The sequence below is a fragment of the Dermacentor albipictus genome, unplaced genomic scaffold (genome assembly GCF_038994185.2).
Source record: "Dermacentor albipictus isolate Rhodes 1998 colony unplaced genomic scaffold, USDA_Dalb.pri_finalv2 scaffold_60, whole genome shotgun sequence".
NCBI classification, from domain to species: domain Eukaryota; kingdom Metazoa; phylum Arthropoda; class Arachnida; order Ixodida; family Ixodidae; genus Dermacentor; species Dermacentor albipictus.
The window spans coordinates 218,433-237,167 of NW_027225614.1; the positions used below are offsets into that span (position 1 = coordinate 218,433).

The 18,735-nt window shown below is 47.3% G+C and overlaps 1 protein-coding gene across 1 annotated transcript in view; it reads right to left on the minus strand.

Annotated features, from left to right (window-relative positions):
- LOC139053046 (uncharacterized) overlaps positions 1 to 11,388 on the minus strand; it is a 40,000-nt gene extending 28,612 nt beyond the window's left edge. The window contains exons 1-4 of the mRNA XM_070530181.1: positions 11,360 to 11,388; positions 9,209 to 9,343; positions 9,046 to 9,093; positions 7,153 to 7,294 (exon numbers count right to left, since the gene is read on the minus strand). Coding sequence (XP_070386282.1) covers positions 7,153 to 7,294; positions 9,046 to 9,093; positions 9,209 to 9,321 — 303 coding nt within the window. The 5' untranslated portion in view covers positions 9,322 to 9,343; positions 11,360 to 11,388. The remainder of the gene's footprint in view (positions 1 to 7,152; positions 7,295 to 9,045; positions 9,094 to 9,208; positions 9,344 to 11,359) is intronic.
- Between the last annotated feature and the right edge of the window lie 7,347 nt (positions 11,389 to 18,735).

The following is an 18,735-nucleotide window of genomic DNA, read 5'->3' on the forward strand; positions in this document are numbered from 1 at the left end:
TAGGTAGCATGTGACGGTTTATTCATTTGTTGCCTTCACAAGAAAGAGTATCTACTACGTAACTCCTGTAGCAGATGCTCCACAACCACTGTCATGGCCGTGAGTGGTGGCGCTCGCTAACACTCCCAGGATTAGTTCCAGTGTACATACCTAAATAGCCATGAAAATGAATGGCAAAGCGGCGCCGCGGTAGCTCCGTTCGTATAAGCGTCGCCCGCTTAATGAGAAGACGTGGATTCGCATCCCAAATGCGGCTGGTTTTTTCTATCCAGTTTCATTTCCATTAATTCACCATTCCTTAAATTCAATGAAAACTACAAGTAAATGCTTAACCCCTGTGCTTTCCTTAGTGTTACTGTATGTTGGCTGTCAGTATCACTGTAATGGCAGTATTGTCCCTATACGTTGGATATATATATATATATATATATATATATATATATATATATATATATATATATATATGCGTGCGTGCGTGCGTGTGCGTGTGTGTGTGTGTGTGTGTGTGTGTTGGTATAACATGGCGCAACTAGTTCGCACAAAAGAAGTTCTAAACAAATAAACAAACAGGGCAAGCGACAACTTCATACAGTTTCTTGTTTGCAAACTAGTTGCGCCATCCTACACCAATCCTCTACCTGAAGTGTTAAAACAGCGGCCATTGCATCCGTAAAGCCATTCAAGGCCAATATATATATATATATATATATATATATATATATATATATATATATATATATATATATATATATATATATATATATATATATATATATTGGGTACCCACGTAATGAAAATTTAAAATCTGCAATTGCCACGTATCTAGACAGCACCAAGGTAATGTTGTTCGCCGGTGTTTGGATCAAGTCATTATTTTTTGTATTTCCCCCCACTACATAGTTAGTTAAATTATTTATTAATATTTAAGCAGCTGTTCAATATTCTGAGCAAAAAGATGAGTGATAAAATTGGCGACCTCCCTGGAAAGCTCCCGATACTGCTTTATCTTGCTCAATACGTGTTCCATAAATGCTTTTTTTTTTTTTCAAGCGTAAACGAAAGCCCGCCGCACACGCAAGGTGCCACGCGACTTGTCATGCGGTACTGTCTTAGATGCGATATTTTTCGCTCATGGTCATGCCAGCTGCCACCAGAAAATCATGCTTACAGTCCCGTGCCGAATGAGGAGCAGCGCAAAATGAAAGACGAAGACAGGAAACGCAAGCGAGGTAGATGACGATTATTGTTGTGTGGCAAGATACGACCCAAAGGGGGGTGTACATTTGTTTAAGAGTGCACATACTGCCTAAATGGTTCCTATTTCAGTGCATTGTGCAGACGGCAATCATTCCAGGTGACTGTGGATGCTCATTGCAGCGACATCTAATCAATATTCGACATAGTAAGTGTAAGCGCTTCTGCCTTAACTGCAAATACAAGGTGTGTCAGCGTACCAAAAAGCCAGATTGCAGATTGACGCGCAACACGATAACCTTCACGGCAATCCCCCGCCACGCAGAACGGAAGTGCAGGAGGACGAAGCCACCATCTGATCTCTCTGCTTGTAACCGAGCCCAACGACATGAACTTCGGCGCCCCGACAAGCTCGACAGGCAATGCTACAAGACGTCTCATGGTTTTCTGGACCGAAAGAAAGCCTATCCAGAATATGGCAGGTTGTATGGAGCCTTCAGGCACTGGCGCGGTATTGTACCCTTCCCTATCCCTGGCCTCATAATCGTCCCTCATAATCAGAAAGTGGTTTTAGCACGTAAAACCCCATAGGTGAATTGAATTGTTTGCGCACTGTTTACGCTACAGCATGTCTGTGCTCTAGTATGTGTACGACCCACCTTCGTACTTTGGAGCGCCTTCAGGCCCAAGGCTGCGAACGTGCCTCTGCATGCCGACTTTTGCATCGAGCTTTGCCACGATACAGGAATCACGGACATATCTCATGAAAGCATACAGGTCCTGGGAGCCTTTTTCTGCTCCCCTCCGACTGCTCACTCGACACGCACACCATTCCTTGCCTTCACGTCAAGAAAACCGCCAAGGCTGTAGCTCTTAAGATGAATCACTGCTCATAGGGATGTTGTTCCCAGAGGCTTCGCCCCTACCAATTACTCTATGCCGACATTGCATAGAGTAATGGTGGGCCTTAGAATACCTGGGATTGCAGAAAAATTGTGTCTCCCCTGCGCTGGCCTGAAGCAGCTCACTTTAGCGCATCTAGCTGCGCTGTAGTACGGTGGCTCTCTGCACATATACGCAGACGGAACGCGCAACTTCATGCGCCTCGACGGCGGCTGTTGTGATCCCTCAACTAAAGACGTCCTGTCAACTGAGATAAAACCACAAGTCGCCTTCAACAGCTGCATAACTTGTTGCGATACCAGAAACTGCACCCCTCGTTTCCTGACGGTATCAGAACGGAACATTCTGACACGAAATAAGCGCTGCCAACAGTAGATTCTTTCTCAAGAAGAGGTCAGTATTATGTTTTGGCCTTAGACGTCATACAGCTATTCGATCTTGCGCAGAGGAATGGTAATTCCATAGACTTTCGACGAGTACTTGGACACAGTGGCTTGGCCGGCTACGAGCTCCTCGACGTCCAATACGAACCGCTGTTTCTAAAGCCACCAAAGTAAAGTTTTCTAAAGCATTTGACAAAGTTTACAACTCATTACTTTTACACAAACTAAGCGTTCTTAATATTGTTACGGGAATAATCAAATGGATTCGCGTTTTTCTGTCATCTCATGTCCAATTTTTTAGTACTAGCGGATCTACCTCCTACATGGCCCTACTATAGAATAAGGCGTTCCATAAGGGCCGATTCCTGGTCCTCTTTTATTTTCACTATACATAAATTACTTACCCAATAACGTATCTGCATAGGTTTGTTTGTTCACAGATTACTGTGTCAGTTATCGCAAAATAACTAAAACTTGTGATGTCGTGTGCTTTCAGGCTGACGTAAATATCGCCCATGAATGGTATCACGCTGGGCAGATGGAACCCAACGTTAACAAATGCAAAGGTGTGCGAATCTCTCGTACAACACAGCCTGCAAACCTAAGTGCTGAATTATTATCCACTGTGGTCTGTGATAGTGTAGTACGGTAGCTAGCTGGGCGAGTCGGTACATCTGCATTATTATTACTTACAGCGCGCAATAAAAACACGGGTGAAAAAAAAAGAGACGGAACAAGAGCGCTGACTCACGACTAAATGTTTATTGCATTCAAACAGCCATATAAATCGGAAAACTCACACATGCGAACACCCGCGCACCAAACATTATTACATGATTACATGAGTCTAAAAAACATATTTTTCTTGTTTTGTAGAACTAATGACGCCTGGCTTACGCACCTATCACCACATTTACTGATTAGGTAAGCCTCTGAAATGAGGGGGGCCTTTTCATTTCTATTTGTCGAGACTACGCGCGTGCGATCAAAAACGGGCTTGCAAGTGCAAGCTGCGCAATGGGTAGCCCAATGTGATAGACCAGCGTTCTTTAATCTGGAGAAACGTTCTTGCAATCTTTCGTTTATACACCTGCCCGTTTGGCTGATGTAACGAGATCCACATGACAGGGGAATCTCGTGCACAACATTGTTGCGGCACGCCACAAATTTAGGTATATGCTTTACCTAACATGAATTGTGCACAACCGAATCTGACATTTGTGCTCGTGATTGCACGGCCTTGCACAGACTGGATAATTTCTTCGGACAAGAAAAAGCAACTGTAGCCCTATAACGGTTCGCGTCGTTTTTGAGGCCCTGTGCCAGCCTATGTAAATAAGGAATACCTGCTGGCCTTTTGCGATCACCAATGTCATTTCCATCGCTTGCTCTTTCTCTAGTTTTTATGCCAGGCATCACTTGCTCTACAGAACAAGGAAAAATGTTCTTTCGATTCATCTAATCTTTAAAATTATCGCACTTCTTGCTTTACCGCTCGCCTGTATTGTTTCGCTTTTGGTTGAGATAATGTATGGTTCGCGGGTGCACGCATGTGGTGAGTTTTCCCACTTATATGGCTGCTTGAATGCAACAATCTTTTACTCGTGAGTCAGCGTTCGTGTTTCGTCTCTTTTCTTCGTAGTGTTTTTAGTGCGCGATGTAATAATAATGTCTGTAATAATGCCTGGTTACCTTGTCATCCACATAGCTAACAACCCGTCCTCGACACAACACGTACAACACTCAATATCTATCTGAAAGCTACTTAAAGACAAATTATTACCTCGCTTCATTTTCTTTAAAATGACTGCTAAACACCAATACGGCCGTCCAAAACAGGAATGCACTTCATCTATATGGGATCCACAGTAGGCCACATTAATAGATGAAGTTGGAGTACAGAATCGTTTGATTTGCTTCATCTTGCCAAATTGCCATCGAAGTGCTAGTATCACACAAATGAAGAACTCCCTTGGTGTTTCGTTACTTTTTGTCGGTGGCAAGCAGTCTCACATTTCTCTTTTCCATAAGATATAGAACCATACCAGAGCGTCTTGCTCCAGATAAATTCACCCAGTGCCATTTCTTTCAGCCTGCCGAGACCACCGACGTACGATCAACATACCCCTATATGACACCGTCAGGTTTGCATGATCATTGTTTCTAAGAACATCCAATGAATGGAATAATCTGCCCGCGTAATGAACATTCGAGGCCCTCTTCTCTTTAAGATTGCACTGAAGTGTGTAACCATGCAATTCTTCCTTTCTTATTGCAAAGGAGCATTTTTATTGTTCCGTTAATTTGTAATGATGCCCGTTTTCCTTTTCAGCATGTTCTGTGTATCTTTATATATAATTGTGTATTCTTAACGTATTACTAATTACTGTTTCTAGATAGGCTTTCTTGCTTATGCGCTATATTTGCAGATCTTTTTTTCTTTAGCCTTTCTTTTTCTTCGCCCCTCGTCTCTATTATGTACTCAGATGTACTTTAACGCTATTAAAGATAATGTTTTACGAAATATACCAATGTCGCGTATCGATGCAAATCCTTTGCTGACTTCACTCAAGCGAGATTGCGCACTGGCTCACTGGACTCAACTACAGCATCGGTTTTGGCGCCTGCGGGAAATCGACCCTGTCAGCACTTTTCACCTCCTAGCCGAAGTTAAGCGCAGCCACGAAAGTGTGCTTCACTGGCTGTACCTGGACGTCGCCTTCCCTCGACACTACACCCTTCGCACAGGTCGCGCGGACAGTGCGAACTGTGAATACTCTCAAGTGCCTGAGACTCTGCAACATGTTTTTGTCGCCTGCACTCAACGCGCCACAGCAGGAGACGCTATCTTCTACGCTGGTGGGCATCGGAAGGCAATGATTGTCGGAATTAAGATTCTATTTTGACTGTGACGTGTAACTGCGCAGCAGAAAAAGCAGCTACCATTGGCTCTTATAGACTATTTGCAGTTCACCGGACTGAACGCTTGACTTTAAGGCATTCCTTCCTTCCTAGTGTCATCATAATCTTAAATCGCTATCATTTTTTTTTCCTCTTTCCCCTGTGCAGAATAGCTAGTCTGAGCATGCCAGCTGAGGCCGACATATCTGCCCTTCCAATAAAAAGTTATCCTCTCCGGCATAGTTGACAACTCACGGTAAAAGATAAACAGCTTGAGCAAAAGGCAAAGGACGAAGAGACCGGCCGGACAGGCGCTCGTCCAAACCGGCTGTAATAGCGCACTTGCTATAGGCTGTTTCACATGGCACGATTTTCAGTCAGCGAATTCCGTCGCTCAGCGACCGCCGCGAAATCATGGGCTCTGCGCGACTGGATTCCAATAAGTTGGTCGCGCCGTCGCTCAGTCGCAGCGATCGGCGCGATGTGGGGGGGCAACATGTGTGACGAAACAAAGCGCCGTCAAAATAGGCGCTTTCCTGTTGTACACGCATTGGCAGCTCTGTGGAGCAATGTCGCGCGCCCGTTTCAGCTATGTTTAGGGCGTCCCCACCAGCGTTTGCGGCTTAGGAGCTTCATAAACATTTTTCTTTTCTTCCGCTTACACAATTCGTTTCAAAGGAGAAGCTGCACTCTATCCAGGTCGGGAGAAGGACGCCGCTTCAGCATAACGCACGTACCCACTTGATCGCCACCGTCGTCAACCTCTTCATCGCTACAAATTTCGCCAGCAGCTTATACATGCACATTCAATAGTAGCGTGTTCTTCTGCAATAGCAAATACTCATAGGGAAAAAAGTTGTGGCTGCCATAGTACCAACGAAACTACAGCGTACTAAACGGAACCACCCCACCGACGCCGCTCAAGCCGCACGCTCATGCTTGCGGTGTTGTGCAACGCCTCACTCACCGTATCTGCAAGCTGTCGTAAAGTCTCAACGCTTTTAAACGTTAAAAATCGTGTACCTATTCTATTATCGAATACAAATAAGAAAATTCGAATATTCGACTAGTTTCCACGTTTTTATTTAACGATGCAGGCACGGATATTTCGTGAGCAGGAGGTAACCTTGCGCATCGCTGCGACAGAAATCGCGCTGCCGCAAACGCATGTGAAAGCTGTCAACGAAAATCGCTCTGCGACGTGCGCGGCAGAATAATTTTTTTCGCCTCAATCGCGCCATGTGAAACAGCCTTATGGCGTTGCGCTGCTGTGCTCGACATCGCGGGTTAAATCCAGGCAACATCTCGATATCGATAGTGCGAAATGGAAAAACTCTCGTGTACCGTGCATTGTGTGCACATTAAAGAACCCCCCAGGTGGTTAAAGTTCATCCTCAGTCCCCAATTACGGCTTGCCTCCTTATCAAATCGTGGTTTTGGCACGTAATACCCCAGAATTTCATTTTTAAGGACTCATCATATCCTGTTTTTTTGTCCTTCCGAGGTACTGTTATTCTATTACCATACGCTATCGATCCTGTGAAGCACTGTAATTCGTCAGCAACTGGTACGCCGCACAGGGAAAGTTGTGCGAAAACTACGAGCTCACGCTTGCGTAGCTCTCGGGCACAGTCTTTAGTTAACACGGGACGCACGCGTGAGACCACAATGCTTGAAACAGCAGTACACAAATACTTCTAGGCGCACATGGGCGACATCGCGCATAATTTTGTTCCGGCAAAAACGTTTCCCTGTCTCCAGGGCTACTCACTTCCCTCGCCATCCATCGCCAGTCAAGAGTGCCGTCAAAGTTCCGGCGCCTCATCAAGTTGAGCGGCTCCGGCGAGTCCGAGCGTGTCCTCTTGCGCCCCTGCTCGCGGGAAGTTCCGCCATTTCCCGGTTCCATTCTTGGTCTTTTCGAAGCCACGGTTGTGGTCATCAGAACATGTAAACAACAAAAAGCAAGACATATGAGCCTCGAGCAGCGAACATCGAAGTGCGAGACCATCGCGATCACGTGTGAGGACATCGACAGAGCAGTGGTCCGTTGTACCCGAACGGGTCACTCGCATGCTGGCATGTGAGTTCACAGCGACAGTTGCCAAGATTTCTCACGCCAACAGCCTCCCGAAAGTCAGCACAATCTTCTCGATGTAGCATGCACTGTTAATAGGCTCTTTCATCCCTACCGTAGCTTCAGCAAGAACCGTTATCAAAATGCTGCCCATCTTGAAACGGAGCACAAATAGTATTCGCTCTAAGTGTGCAGATTTTAGAGAGATTGTGGCTTAATTTACTCCATCTGAGTACCATGCGAGCGGTCCACAGCACTTTCCGTCTGGCAGACTACGTAATCTGTATTGCTATGGGGATGTTGGGAGTATAGAAGATTACATTTACAATATATATACAATATGATCTGAGTAGTTCAGATCGCTGACCACTTACAACTCGCAGCAGCCAGCTTCTCGCGATCTTCTTCCTCTCTTCGTTCATCCTTCCGTAATAATATGTCTGCTCGACAACGAGCATCGAGCAGAGCGATGGTTTGCGGGCGGAAAGTCGTGCTTTCGACACACCAGTTATTGTATCTGTATCCGACGCTCCAAAGTATGTGCCATGTCACATCAAGTTCGCTCGCGGTAGGTATCGCCGTAGTCAGCATTCATGTGATACTTGGTCAGTGCATGACCAAGCGAAGAAAAGCAAGAACAGACGACAAACTGTTCCAAAGCCAATGCCTTTCCAAAGCGAACACGAATCTTGTCTTCTGTGCTCCAACTTTAACGGCTCGCTGATACTTTTTACGTTTCATGTAATTGTGCATGCAATAACAAGTTCTCATAATAAAACAAAACACGTTTTTCTGTAATAATAAAGGTAAAAGAGTTTTTATTTGCTGTTTTAGTAGAAACTAAATTGTGACAGATGGAACGGTGCTTGCCAGGCTCTCCGAGAACGATGGCAATCCGAAGTCACAATATACCGGCATTCCCATGCACACCACAGCGCAGCAGCGCCAGATTTCCCTCTAGGTATTATTGTGAGAAACTCTGTGCTCTATGGTGCTTTCTACGACATCCGCTGGACTCTCTCTCTCTCTCCTTCTAGTGTTCTCTACCACGGCTACGCATACGCAGCGGGCATCTAAGCGGAGGCTACGAGTGCCTCTGTTATTGCGTGGTGGCGGCGCACCGACTCTGCCTCCTTGCACCTTCTTTTACTTCAGCACCGACGAAATTCCCGCGGTTAAGTGTCAGAATGTTACGACTCATGAGGTTGACGCGCGGTGGTAACGTGCGGAGCACGACCAGACGAAGGGGAGATTGAGGAGCGCCAATTAACAATAAGCATCCACGGATATGTTCTTGAACGTGAAATTTCCAATGACAGAGAATTTCGCAAAGCTCCAGGGGCTCCGACCACGATGCTAAAGGGCTAAGCATGCGACCACTCCGATTGTTGCCCGTGCTAAGCCATTTCTCTATGGCGATTAGCGCCAGAGGTGGAACTGTGGCAGCTGTCATGACTGAACGTTTCCGAACAATAAAATGCGTGGTGGAATCCCACTGGCACTCACTGAAACATTAGCGCTCTTTACACGTCTCTCAAAACCCGAACCTCGCAATACATTACTGCATCAGCTGAAAAACAGATCACTTACTCTTGGAGCCGCCAAGGCCAGGGGTCCTGTACCACTCGAAGAAATCTGCTGGAACGAAATGAACGTTCGTGAGTAAGCGCAAAAATTATCCGGCAAGTAATTGGTGAGCAATCGTTGAGTCCCCTCTGCTGCCCGGACCGCAAGCAAACTGAACCGAACTCACCCCTTTGGAAATTCAATCTCGCTGCACACGAATGTGGTCGGTGGCTTTGAGTTGATGAATGCGTTAACTGACTTCGGCGGTTTCTTCTTCCCCGCACTCACGTATTCAGACATCGTTGTGTCTCCTCCTTCTAAACTGCGTTCTCACAGGGAGATGGAGAAACAATGAAGCAATGTGAAATGCAGTCCTCAAGAGAAAACTCCTACCGTTTGGTGAAAACAGCGGGCATTATATATACCTAGAACCTTTAGGATCGCTATGGTGGTGCCAGCCATAGAGTTTCCTACAAGAATTACAGAGGGAACTCTGGCGCTAGTGTCTACGGGAGCTGCAATGGGAGTGGCTGTCCCAGCATGGGAATTATGGGAAGTACATGGATTTGCCTAAACTTCGTCATTTTGGCTTCAAACGGCTTTGTCGCTTTGTAAACTCGTCATTTTCAACAGTATATTGCACAACAAATAATTAATTAAACATCATTAAAATGGCCCGACGGCAGGATTCGAACACAGGGACTCTAGCACTCTAGCCTGATATTGAAACCCTTATGCCAGGGACGCATCTATCGACCAGCGAATGAAACGCCCTTATGAATTTATCGCGGGCATGCCAGTGCCTTGAGACGCTTGGCGCGTTTCGATTTGGCCACCTGGACAAGCACAATCATTGCAATTAATAGCAATTGTACGCATTCCCGGCGACTTCTGCACTTCGAAGAATATAAATTGCGCCAAAATATACGACAATAAGATTTATATAGCGTAATATATAAAGCCACAAGAACGTCTGAATCTACAAGCACGAAAATCAGACAAATCCATGTACTTCCCATCATTCCCATGGTAGGACAACGATTGCAGCGCCAGAGTTCCCTCTAGTAATTTTTGTGGGAAACTGGGGGTGCCAGCGAATTGATATTGAAACCATATTAAACAGAAGTGGAAATTTGACAAGTTGCGCCCTCTATCACCAGCGAACATAGAGTTTGTATGAAACTCTACGCCAGCGAAGCGGTGGCGCAAGTCAGTGGGGCGCGTCTTCGAAAAATTGACCACCGATCAGCGCGTCCGATTTCTTGAAATTGCTTCACTCACGTAAATTACATTGTATTATTTCATTATAGGCCTTCAGGCTTTAGTCCAGTAGCTCTACGAACTTTCTGACCCGCTCCGGTGCACGGATCCTCTCATAGCGCTGTGTTTAGACGGCTGATATCTTGCGAATGATAGTTCGTCTGCTCCACCTCTGCTCCAAAAGGTGTTGATCGTAGAGTTTTCTGTGACTTAAATGAATGAGTGACCTCTGTCGACAAGGCTGGCACTTTGGCGCATACTGCGGGGCAGAAGCATTTCATAAGGACTAGAACTTACCTCTGCAATGTTTTAAATTATTTTCTTTTTTCGCTTCTATGCGCCATGTCGTCGAGCTTGTCGGAACACTTTTGTGGAGTGACGTTGAACTGAAGCAGCATTACAGAGCCACACGTGCCTTATTTGCGATCGCGAGTCATACCAGAGCACAGGAAATGCGTAGCCACACTGCGTAAAGTATAGCCAGTCTTGGCTTGAGGAAATGGTCGGGCAGTCTAAACTTTTAAAATTACAACGGGGCACATATATTTTCCAAGCGAGTTCCAGCATCAGAGCGCCTTCGTCGACAAGGCGAGTACAGCAAGCGTTCCATTTATATTTAACTCCTTGCTGTTAGTTAACGTGGGCATTAGGTAGTTTACGAGAGCAGTAATATCTTGTGTCATACGGGCACTGTCGATTGCGATCGAGCCCGATCGGGATAAAATGTGTCCTTTGCGATTGACTTCTTTGTGGAAGCGCGCGAATAAGAGACAATATGGCTTGCAGATTTCAATCGTCGTCGATCTGAACGCTTTTTTTTTTTTGCAGCATGTGCGTGTGGCAGGGGTATAAGCGACCGGGGCATGCAGAAAGAAAAAGGAACTCGTGTTTGAGGCTCTCTTTTTCAGGTTGCACAACAAAAAGTGATATTTGCGCACTAACAGTAAAGCGATGGCATGTAGGCATCGTTACAGACCTCAACTGCCGCGAGCTGAATAATCCTGTAGCTTGACTGCTAAGACATCAGCAAGACCCCGTGGCAACAATTCAGCTGAAAGTTGGAGCTGAAACGGCCTACCTTTCGTGTAAAAAGCGGGAACGTGACCGATGAGCTACGCTGCCATTTCAACTCGCTTCTACACGATCGTGACTAGAAAAGTAAGAGGAGCATGCTGTTGTAAAACAAAGTATTGTACACGCAGAGGGGTACTCTCGTCCTCACCATGCGAACAACATGCTCATCAAAGGGGAACCCACGCAATCAAGGAACAATTAACCGCAATAACAGCAGCAGCATAACACGAGCCGTGTTTAAAGAAGAGGCCGTTCGAATGCGGGTGAAGCACCACTCGAGAGGCACTCCAATATTTCAACATTGGCCTATAAGGGAGACATTTTTTTTAATGCTCCTCAGCACATGTTCTCACCAGCTGTACGAAATCTCAACGCTAAGATGGCTGATTTGTGGAACTGCTATAAGAGAAAAACGCAGTGTCAGAGTTACGCTGGGAGCCTGCATGGAATCTGGTGAGTCGCACTGCTGCCCATTAGTTAGACAAAATCCGAAGCGTAGACTCAAAATAAATAAAGCACGCAAAGAACTGCGTGTACGGACAACGCACCCCGACGGCAAATTTCTTAGCAGTTCACTGAAGATAATCTTAGCAGGCGCGCAGCTTGTATGCTTTGCCCGGGAGGCGACGCGCAAGGAGGGGGAGGGAGAGAGAGAGAGAGACATTTTTGGGTGTCTCAAGCCGTATCTATAGCAGTGCATCACATTTCCGACGTTGCAGTCACGAGGAACGCATATATGGTCAGTGACAATGAGCACGACGAAAGTGTACGCTGCCGTCAATGAATGAATACTATGCGAAAGAGAAGGAAAAATATTTTACTGGGAGATATAAGATTCAAATGAATGGCGGGGTCTAACGTGCGGAAACTGTGGGGCGGATTTACTTTATTTCGTTTTATTTTCGGATACTGCCGCTCCTAATTGGGCTATCGTAGGAGTGACAGATGGATTGGGGAAGTGGGTCCAGCGTGGGCTCCTCGCTGAGGCTTTCTATATATATATATATATATATATATATATATATATATATATATATATATATATATATATATATATATATATATATATATATATATATATATATATATACATATATATATATATATACATGTATATATATAGGAAAGTTGTCGCCGATACCGTCGCCTTCACCTGCATGAGCGGCCCTGCGCGCCGGCCGGACGCTATAGTCGCGTCGGAGAACCTGCCCCAGCTGCACGGAGCCTTGAGAAGTGGTTCAGTCTGCCGCACGCAGTTTTAATACTCGGTGGCGGAAACACCGGTTTTATTCCCCAGCGCCCTATGGTCTACAAAATGGAGAAAGAGCGACGGAAACGATGCAAACGACGCAACAACGTGTCGAGCAGACGACAGCTACTCAGCCCGCGGAAGCAAACAACATAACGGGTGGGTTTCTCTCTCTCTCTCCCTTAGTGTCTCGTTTGGCTGCATCAATTTTTTTTTTTTTTATTGGAGCAATATACAGGGGCGTGCATTCGCTTAGCGTGTTCTAAGAAAGATTTTGCGCTTTAACTCTGCAATGTTGTTGCTAACATGTTGCAGAAAACTCGCATTGCGTAATCTACGTCGTTCAGTGTAACACTTGTCACAGTTAATTCCTTAGCTTTTAAGAAAAAAGTGCGAACTTGCCTTCGTTCACGGGGATGCGAGCTGCTGCGGCTACGGCGCAAGCACAAACTTCTGTGACCGCCTGCTACACAAAGCAGCCGGTCAGGGAGGGTTGCCGTGTGCGTCCTGCTCCTCCGGAGCACGCCGCAGCGCTCCCTGAAACGCAGCGCACGCAGTAGGAGCACAGATGTACTACGTGCCCAGCAACTCAAACGACCCACGTGGACACACAGGGACAAAATCACGAAGGAGATTAAAGGCAGCTGACGTCCATCATGCGTTACTCACCGAGGAGAAAATAAAACAGATATCCGAGACGGCAGTGACCGTATCCAGAGGGTATTCACTCTGCGCACAGCGAGCATTAAACTTCTTTCTCCTTGCGGAATGATGCGAGCGCACAATCAGAACGGCACACAAATTTGCCACGAGAAGCCACAACAAAGCCATAAGTACAAACCCCCCACACACACGCACAAAGTCGTCAATAAAACGTGCGGAACAATATCGCCCGAGAAGCACTCGTCAAAAATGACGTATGATCGATGAACGACGATGGCTTCTTCGTTACGAGGCGATGTCCCACAGAAGTTGTGTGGTCCAAAGGCCTGCCTTCAACTCAACAAAGCATGGACATAATCTCCGCCGCTCGCGCTGCAGAGTAGCGGTTACGCCCTCCCTTTGTCTGTCCTACTTCCAGGCGCAGCAGGGTCGTTCTACCGCTGCTTTTCGCACCTTCAAACACTTCAGACCGTTCAACGGTCGCGGCGTGTCTCGTCATTGGCTGCAAGAAGCCTGTCACGATGCTTCGAGATAACCAATCGTGCGCCGCTACTTTCGCTCTAAATATAACGAATGCAAGCAAAAAGAAGCTATAAACGGCGAGACGGCGAGAGAGAGAGAGAGAGAGAGATGACGAAGGAGAGAGTATAGTTCTGTGAGAGGATTAATGTGGGGAAAGAAAACGCATGCTTGTTGCGATTCTACGCCCTTGTTCCTCTGCCGTTCTTTGGCGTGGAGAGAGTAACAACGGTCAGTGCAACGATTGTCGCGCGCCGATCGCGATTTTCTCTGCTCTGCCGTCCGACCGTTGCCGGAGCGCGGATGCGACCGAGCGGCCGCTCAGTTACTATTGGCTGTGTAAATTTAAAAAAAATAAACAAAGAGAATGCGATTACTGCTAACGGCACTGTATCTGTCTGGTGCGGTCCGATGACACCTCAATAAAGGGGGGCGGGGGAGTAAAAGGGCATGGAAGAGAACGCTTGCTGCGATACTTCGTTCGCGTCGCCGTTATATGCACAATCGGTGATTTCCAAGGCGCCGAACGTGAGGCGCGTGGCGTGGTCCCGTCGCGAAGAGAGTATACCGCGGGCCCCTTTTTCTTTCTTTTCGCGAATGTTGTACAACATTCCCCGCAAATATTGTACAATTTCCCCACAAAGTCTTCCCACGTGGGAAGCCTTTGTGGGGAAATGACCGCGACGGCGCCTCGGGCGCGTGCTCCTGCCCGGTTGACGCCGCCGTACCTGACAGTCACTTCGTGCGCGTGTCGCGCCCTCTCCTCACGCTCGGCTGTATCGGGCGTCGGAAATTGATTAGTTATGGGCGAGTCGATTTTCTGTGCGCAGTGTTTTCGCGACCATTTTTGGGCTCTTAAACTCGGGTCCTTATTGGATCCTGTCGACCGGCGTAATAGGCCATTGGTGGAGAAGCTTGCGCCTCCCGCGAGTCCCTTGAATGTTGCCGAAACTCACTTAAGGGAGGGTCTGCTGTACCTTTCTCTTCCCATTTTGTATTAAAAAATCACTCACACACAGTAGTTGTGAGGGGAGCAAGGAGACAGCAGCACACAGCGCCACTTCACCACGGCATATCAGGCCGGTCAGGCAGGACGTCGATGATCGGTATGACATCGTTTTGTATTGCATATGTGTAGAGTATAAATCTAAATGCCAATTTAATAAACGTAGATTTTCGAATGTCGTGTTCTCGTGGTCGTCTTCGTACCAGTGGACCTGGACTTGTTCCAGCCGGAGCTCATCTCCCCTTATTGTCGTCTCCCTGGTGAGCTGATGCATGAGACCACTTACAGCTGCGTCACTTCGCTACTGCCCCTTGAATGTGGAGCATCTGTGAAACGAGGCGAGGCCAGCAGAGTGTTGGCTGAGTGTCTCATGGGGCCTTCGTACAGCTTTCCGAAGTGGCGGTGTGGTGGAATTGTGATGGACGTACTCGAGGGCAGGTCCAGTAAGGGTGGAGAGCGCAGAGGTAACCGCCGCATACCTGGCAGGGTTGCGCGCCGCGACGCTGAGCTGTAGGGTACTGGATGGCATCATTGCGGAGGGACAATGCCTAGGCCTGATGGGAGACGCATCGTGACAGGACGTGGAATGGTGCGCGGGGGAAGTGAGGGGGGTAGGCGCGTCCTGGCGCAGTACTTCGAGTCGCGCACGACGATGCTTTCGTTGCTCGGCCCTCTGCGTCCTCGGGTTTATAAATGTCCGGTCATGGTAAGGGGCTGATCGGTGTGAAAGCTTCACGAGCTAGGGTATGAGCTTGTTCATTACCCGGGAGCCCCCGGTGACCAGGTGCCCACTCCAGCAGGACGTCTAGGGAGGGATGTGTTTGCATGTGAGAAGCTAATGTCGCTCGAAGGAGGTGCAATACAGTCTAGGATTCGAAAGCTCTAACGACCTTATGGCTATCTCTGCGAGCAGTAGATGTATGTGTGTCATGGGAGGAGAGGCAAATGGCTTCTCTTATGGCGAGAACTTCAGCGTCAGTGGAGGATGGGGCTTCTTCGTGATGACGCCCGATGTTATCACGTGGCCCAAAAGCAGCCGTGGTGTCCACGGTGTGAGGGTGCCGACATAATATGTACCATATGAAAGGGAGTTTTGAGGCGGTGAGCTATGGCTTGCCGACCACCATTGGTAGCGTCTGGATTCATGTTCCTTGGTATGGACACGGTCGTAAGTCTTCAGACAATGGCCGATGGCGGAGAAGTTTGGGGAGTGGCAGCCAAGCTACTGACGTCATAGCATGGAGGATTTCGTGGCCTCTGTGAGAAGTGCAGAGACGAGGTATTGGGCCTCGAGGTGGGCTTGCACCATTTCTTCGAGCGTGTGATGGGTTGCAGTCTCTTGAATGCCAGTACTCCCATTTCTCTACCGCGGAATTTTCGAAGTGCTGCTCCGAGGTGGCGGCTTTGAGTATTTGTGAGGGGGACATAGGGGAGGCCGTACATGATGCCTGAATAGCTGGTAGCCTCTGCAGTTTTGATGAGCTCGTGTTCACGGATACACGAGCGCCTCTTGGTAATACAAAGCATCATGGGGGCGACCTGACTGGCTTGAATTAGTGTACGCCTAAGCCATTCGGTGTCCCCGTCGCCTTGCGGCCACGTACAGCCGAGGATATGTACGACTTTGCGTCGGGGGATCGGGTCGCGCGCCATTATCAGCTGGATGAGGTCCGGGTGGCTTTCGCCTTTGTTGGTGTGGAAATCGAGGACAGTAATGTACCCCAATGTTTGCGAGTGACATGTAAGTCCCAATGTGCGAGTGCATAAATCGATGACGTCCAGACCAATTCGTATCGTGGACTCTTGTTCGCCGAAGCTTCCTGGGACGCAACAGAGCGTGACGTCATCGGTATATGCAGGATGTCCCACATAACTTCAGCCAAGAATTTAAAACGTAAAACGCGTCGGAAGCGAATTGAATCCAACGCATACTATTCGCAATAGCCAATAGTAACTCATTTTTTGTTTTCCCAATATTCCACTAATTAATTAGGTTAATTACCCAACTTTATAGTTATTGGCTGAGGTCCCCAAGCATGATACGCAGGTTTCTAGAGCACCTTCAGAAACCACCGATCGAGTTGCTTCCTTTAAGATACGTCTCACGTAGTCCTTTTTTCCGGGTTGCAGAGAAAGCCCACGAAATATGAAAAAAGCAACGTGAGGGAGCGTTTGCGCAGTGGTATTGTGCTGCTCTCTAGCGTGCGTTCGGTGAACAAGGTCGGCTGCATCGTCACGAGGAAGCGGCAGGGCGTCCTTTATCTCATCGGCAGCGCTCGGCCAGCAGCACGCATTTTCGCCGCCATTCGACAGGAGCCGACCTTGTTCACCGAACGCACGCTTGAGCGCAGCACGCTACCACTGCGCGAGCGCTCCGTCTTGTGGCTTTTTTCATACTTCGCGGGCTTTCTTTGCAGCCCGGAAAAAAGGACTACGTGAGACGTATATTAAAGGAAACAACTCGATCGGTGGTTTCTGAATGTGCTCTACAAATGTGCGTATCATACTTGGGGTCCTCAGCCAATAATTATAAAGTTGGGTCATCATCATCATCAGCCTGGTTACGCCCACTGCAGGGCAAAGGCCTCTCCCATATTTCTCCAACAACCCCGGTCATGTACTAATTGTGGCCAGGCCGTCCCTGCAAATTTCTTAATCTCATCCGCCCACCTAACTTTCTGCCGTCCCTTGCTACGCTTCCCTTCCCTTGGGATCCAGTCCGTAACCCTTAATGACCATCGGTTATCTTCCCACCTCATTACATGTCCTGCCCATGCCCATTTCTTTTTCTTGATTTCAACTAAGATGTCATTAACTCGCGCTTGTTCCCTCACCCAATCTGCTCTTTTCTTATCCCTTAACGTTACACCTATCATTCTTCTTTCCATAGCTCGTTGCGTCGTCCTCAATTTGAGTAGAACCCTTTTCGTAAGCCTCCAGGTTTCTGCCCCGTAGGTGAGTACTGGTAAGACACAGCTATTATACACTTTTCTTTTGAGGGATAATGGCAACCTGCTGTTCATGATCTGAGAATACTTGCCAAACGCACCCCAGCCCATTCTTATTCTTCTGATTATTTCTGTCTCATGATCCGGATCCGCAGTCACTACCTGCCCTAAGTAGATGTATTCCCTCACGACTTCCAGTGCCTCGCTGCCTATTGTAAACTGCTGTTCTCTTCCGAGACTGTTAAACATTACTTTAGTTTTCTGCAGATTAATTTTTAGACCCACTCTTCTGCTTTGCCTCTCCAGGTCAGTGAGCATGCATTGCAGTTGGTCCCCTGAGTTACTAAGCAAGGCAATATCATCAGCGAATCGCAAGTTACTAAGGCATTCTCCATTAACTTTTATCCCCATTTCTTCCCAATCCAGGTCTCTGAATACCTCCTGTAAACACGCTGTGAATAGCATTGGAGAGATCGTATCTCCCTGCCTGACGCCTTTCTTTATTGAGATTTTGTTGCTTTCTTTATGGAGGGCTACGGTGGCTGTGGAGCCGCTATAGATATTTTTCAGTATTTTTACATATGGCTCGTCTACACCCTGATTCCGTAATGCCTCCATGACTGCTGACGTTTCGACAGAATCAAATGCTTTCTCGTAATCAATGAAAGCTATATATAACGGTTGGTTGTATTCCGCACATTTCTCTATCACCTGATTGATAGTGTGAATATGATCTATTGTTGAGTAGCCTTTACGGAATCCTGCCTGGTCCTTTGCTTGACAGAAGTCTAAGGTGTTCCTGATTCTATTTGCGATTACCTTAGTAAATAGTTTGTAGGCAACGGACAGTAAGCTGATCGGTCTATAATTTTCAAGTCTTTGGCGTCCCCTTTCTTATGGATTAGGATTATGTTAGCGTTTTTCCAAGATTCCGGTACGCTCGACGTTATGAAGCATTGCGTATACAGGGTGGCCAGTTTCTCTAGAACAATCTG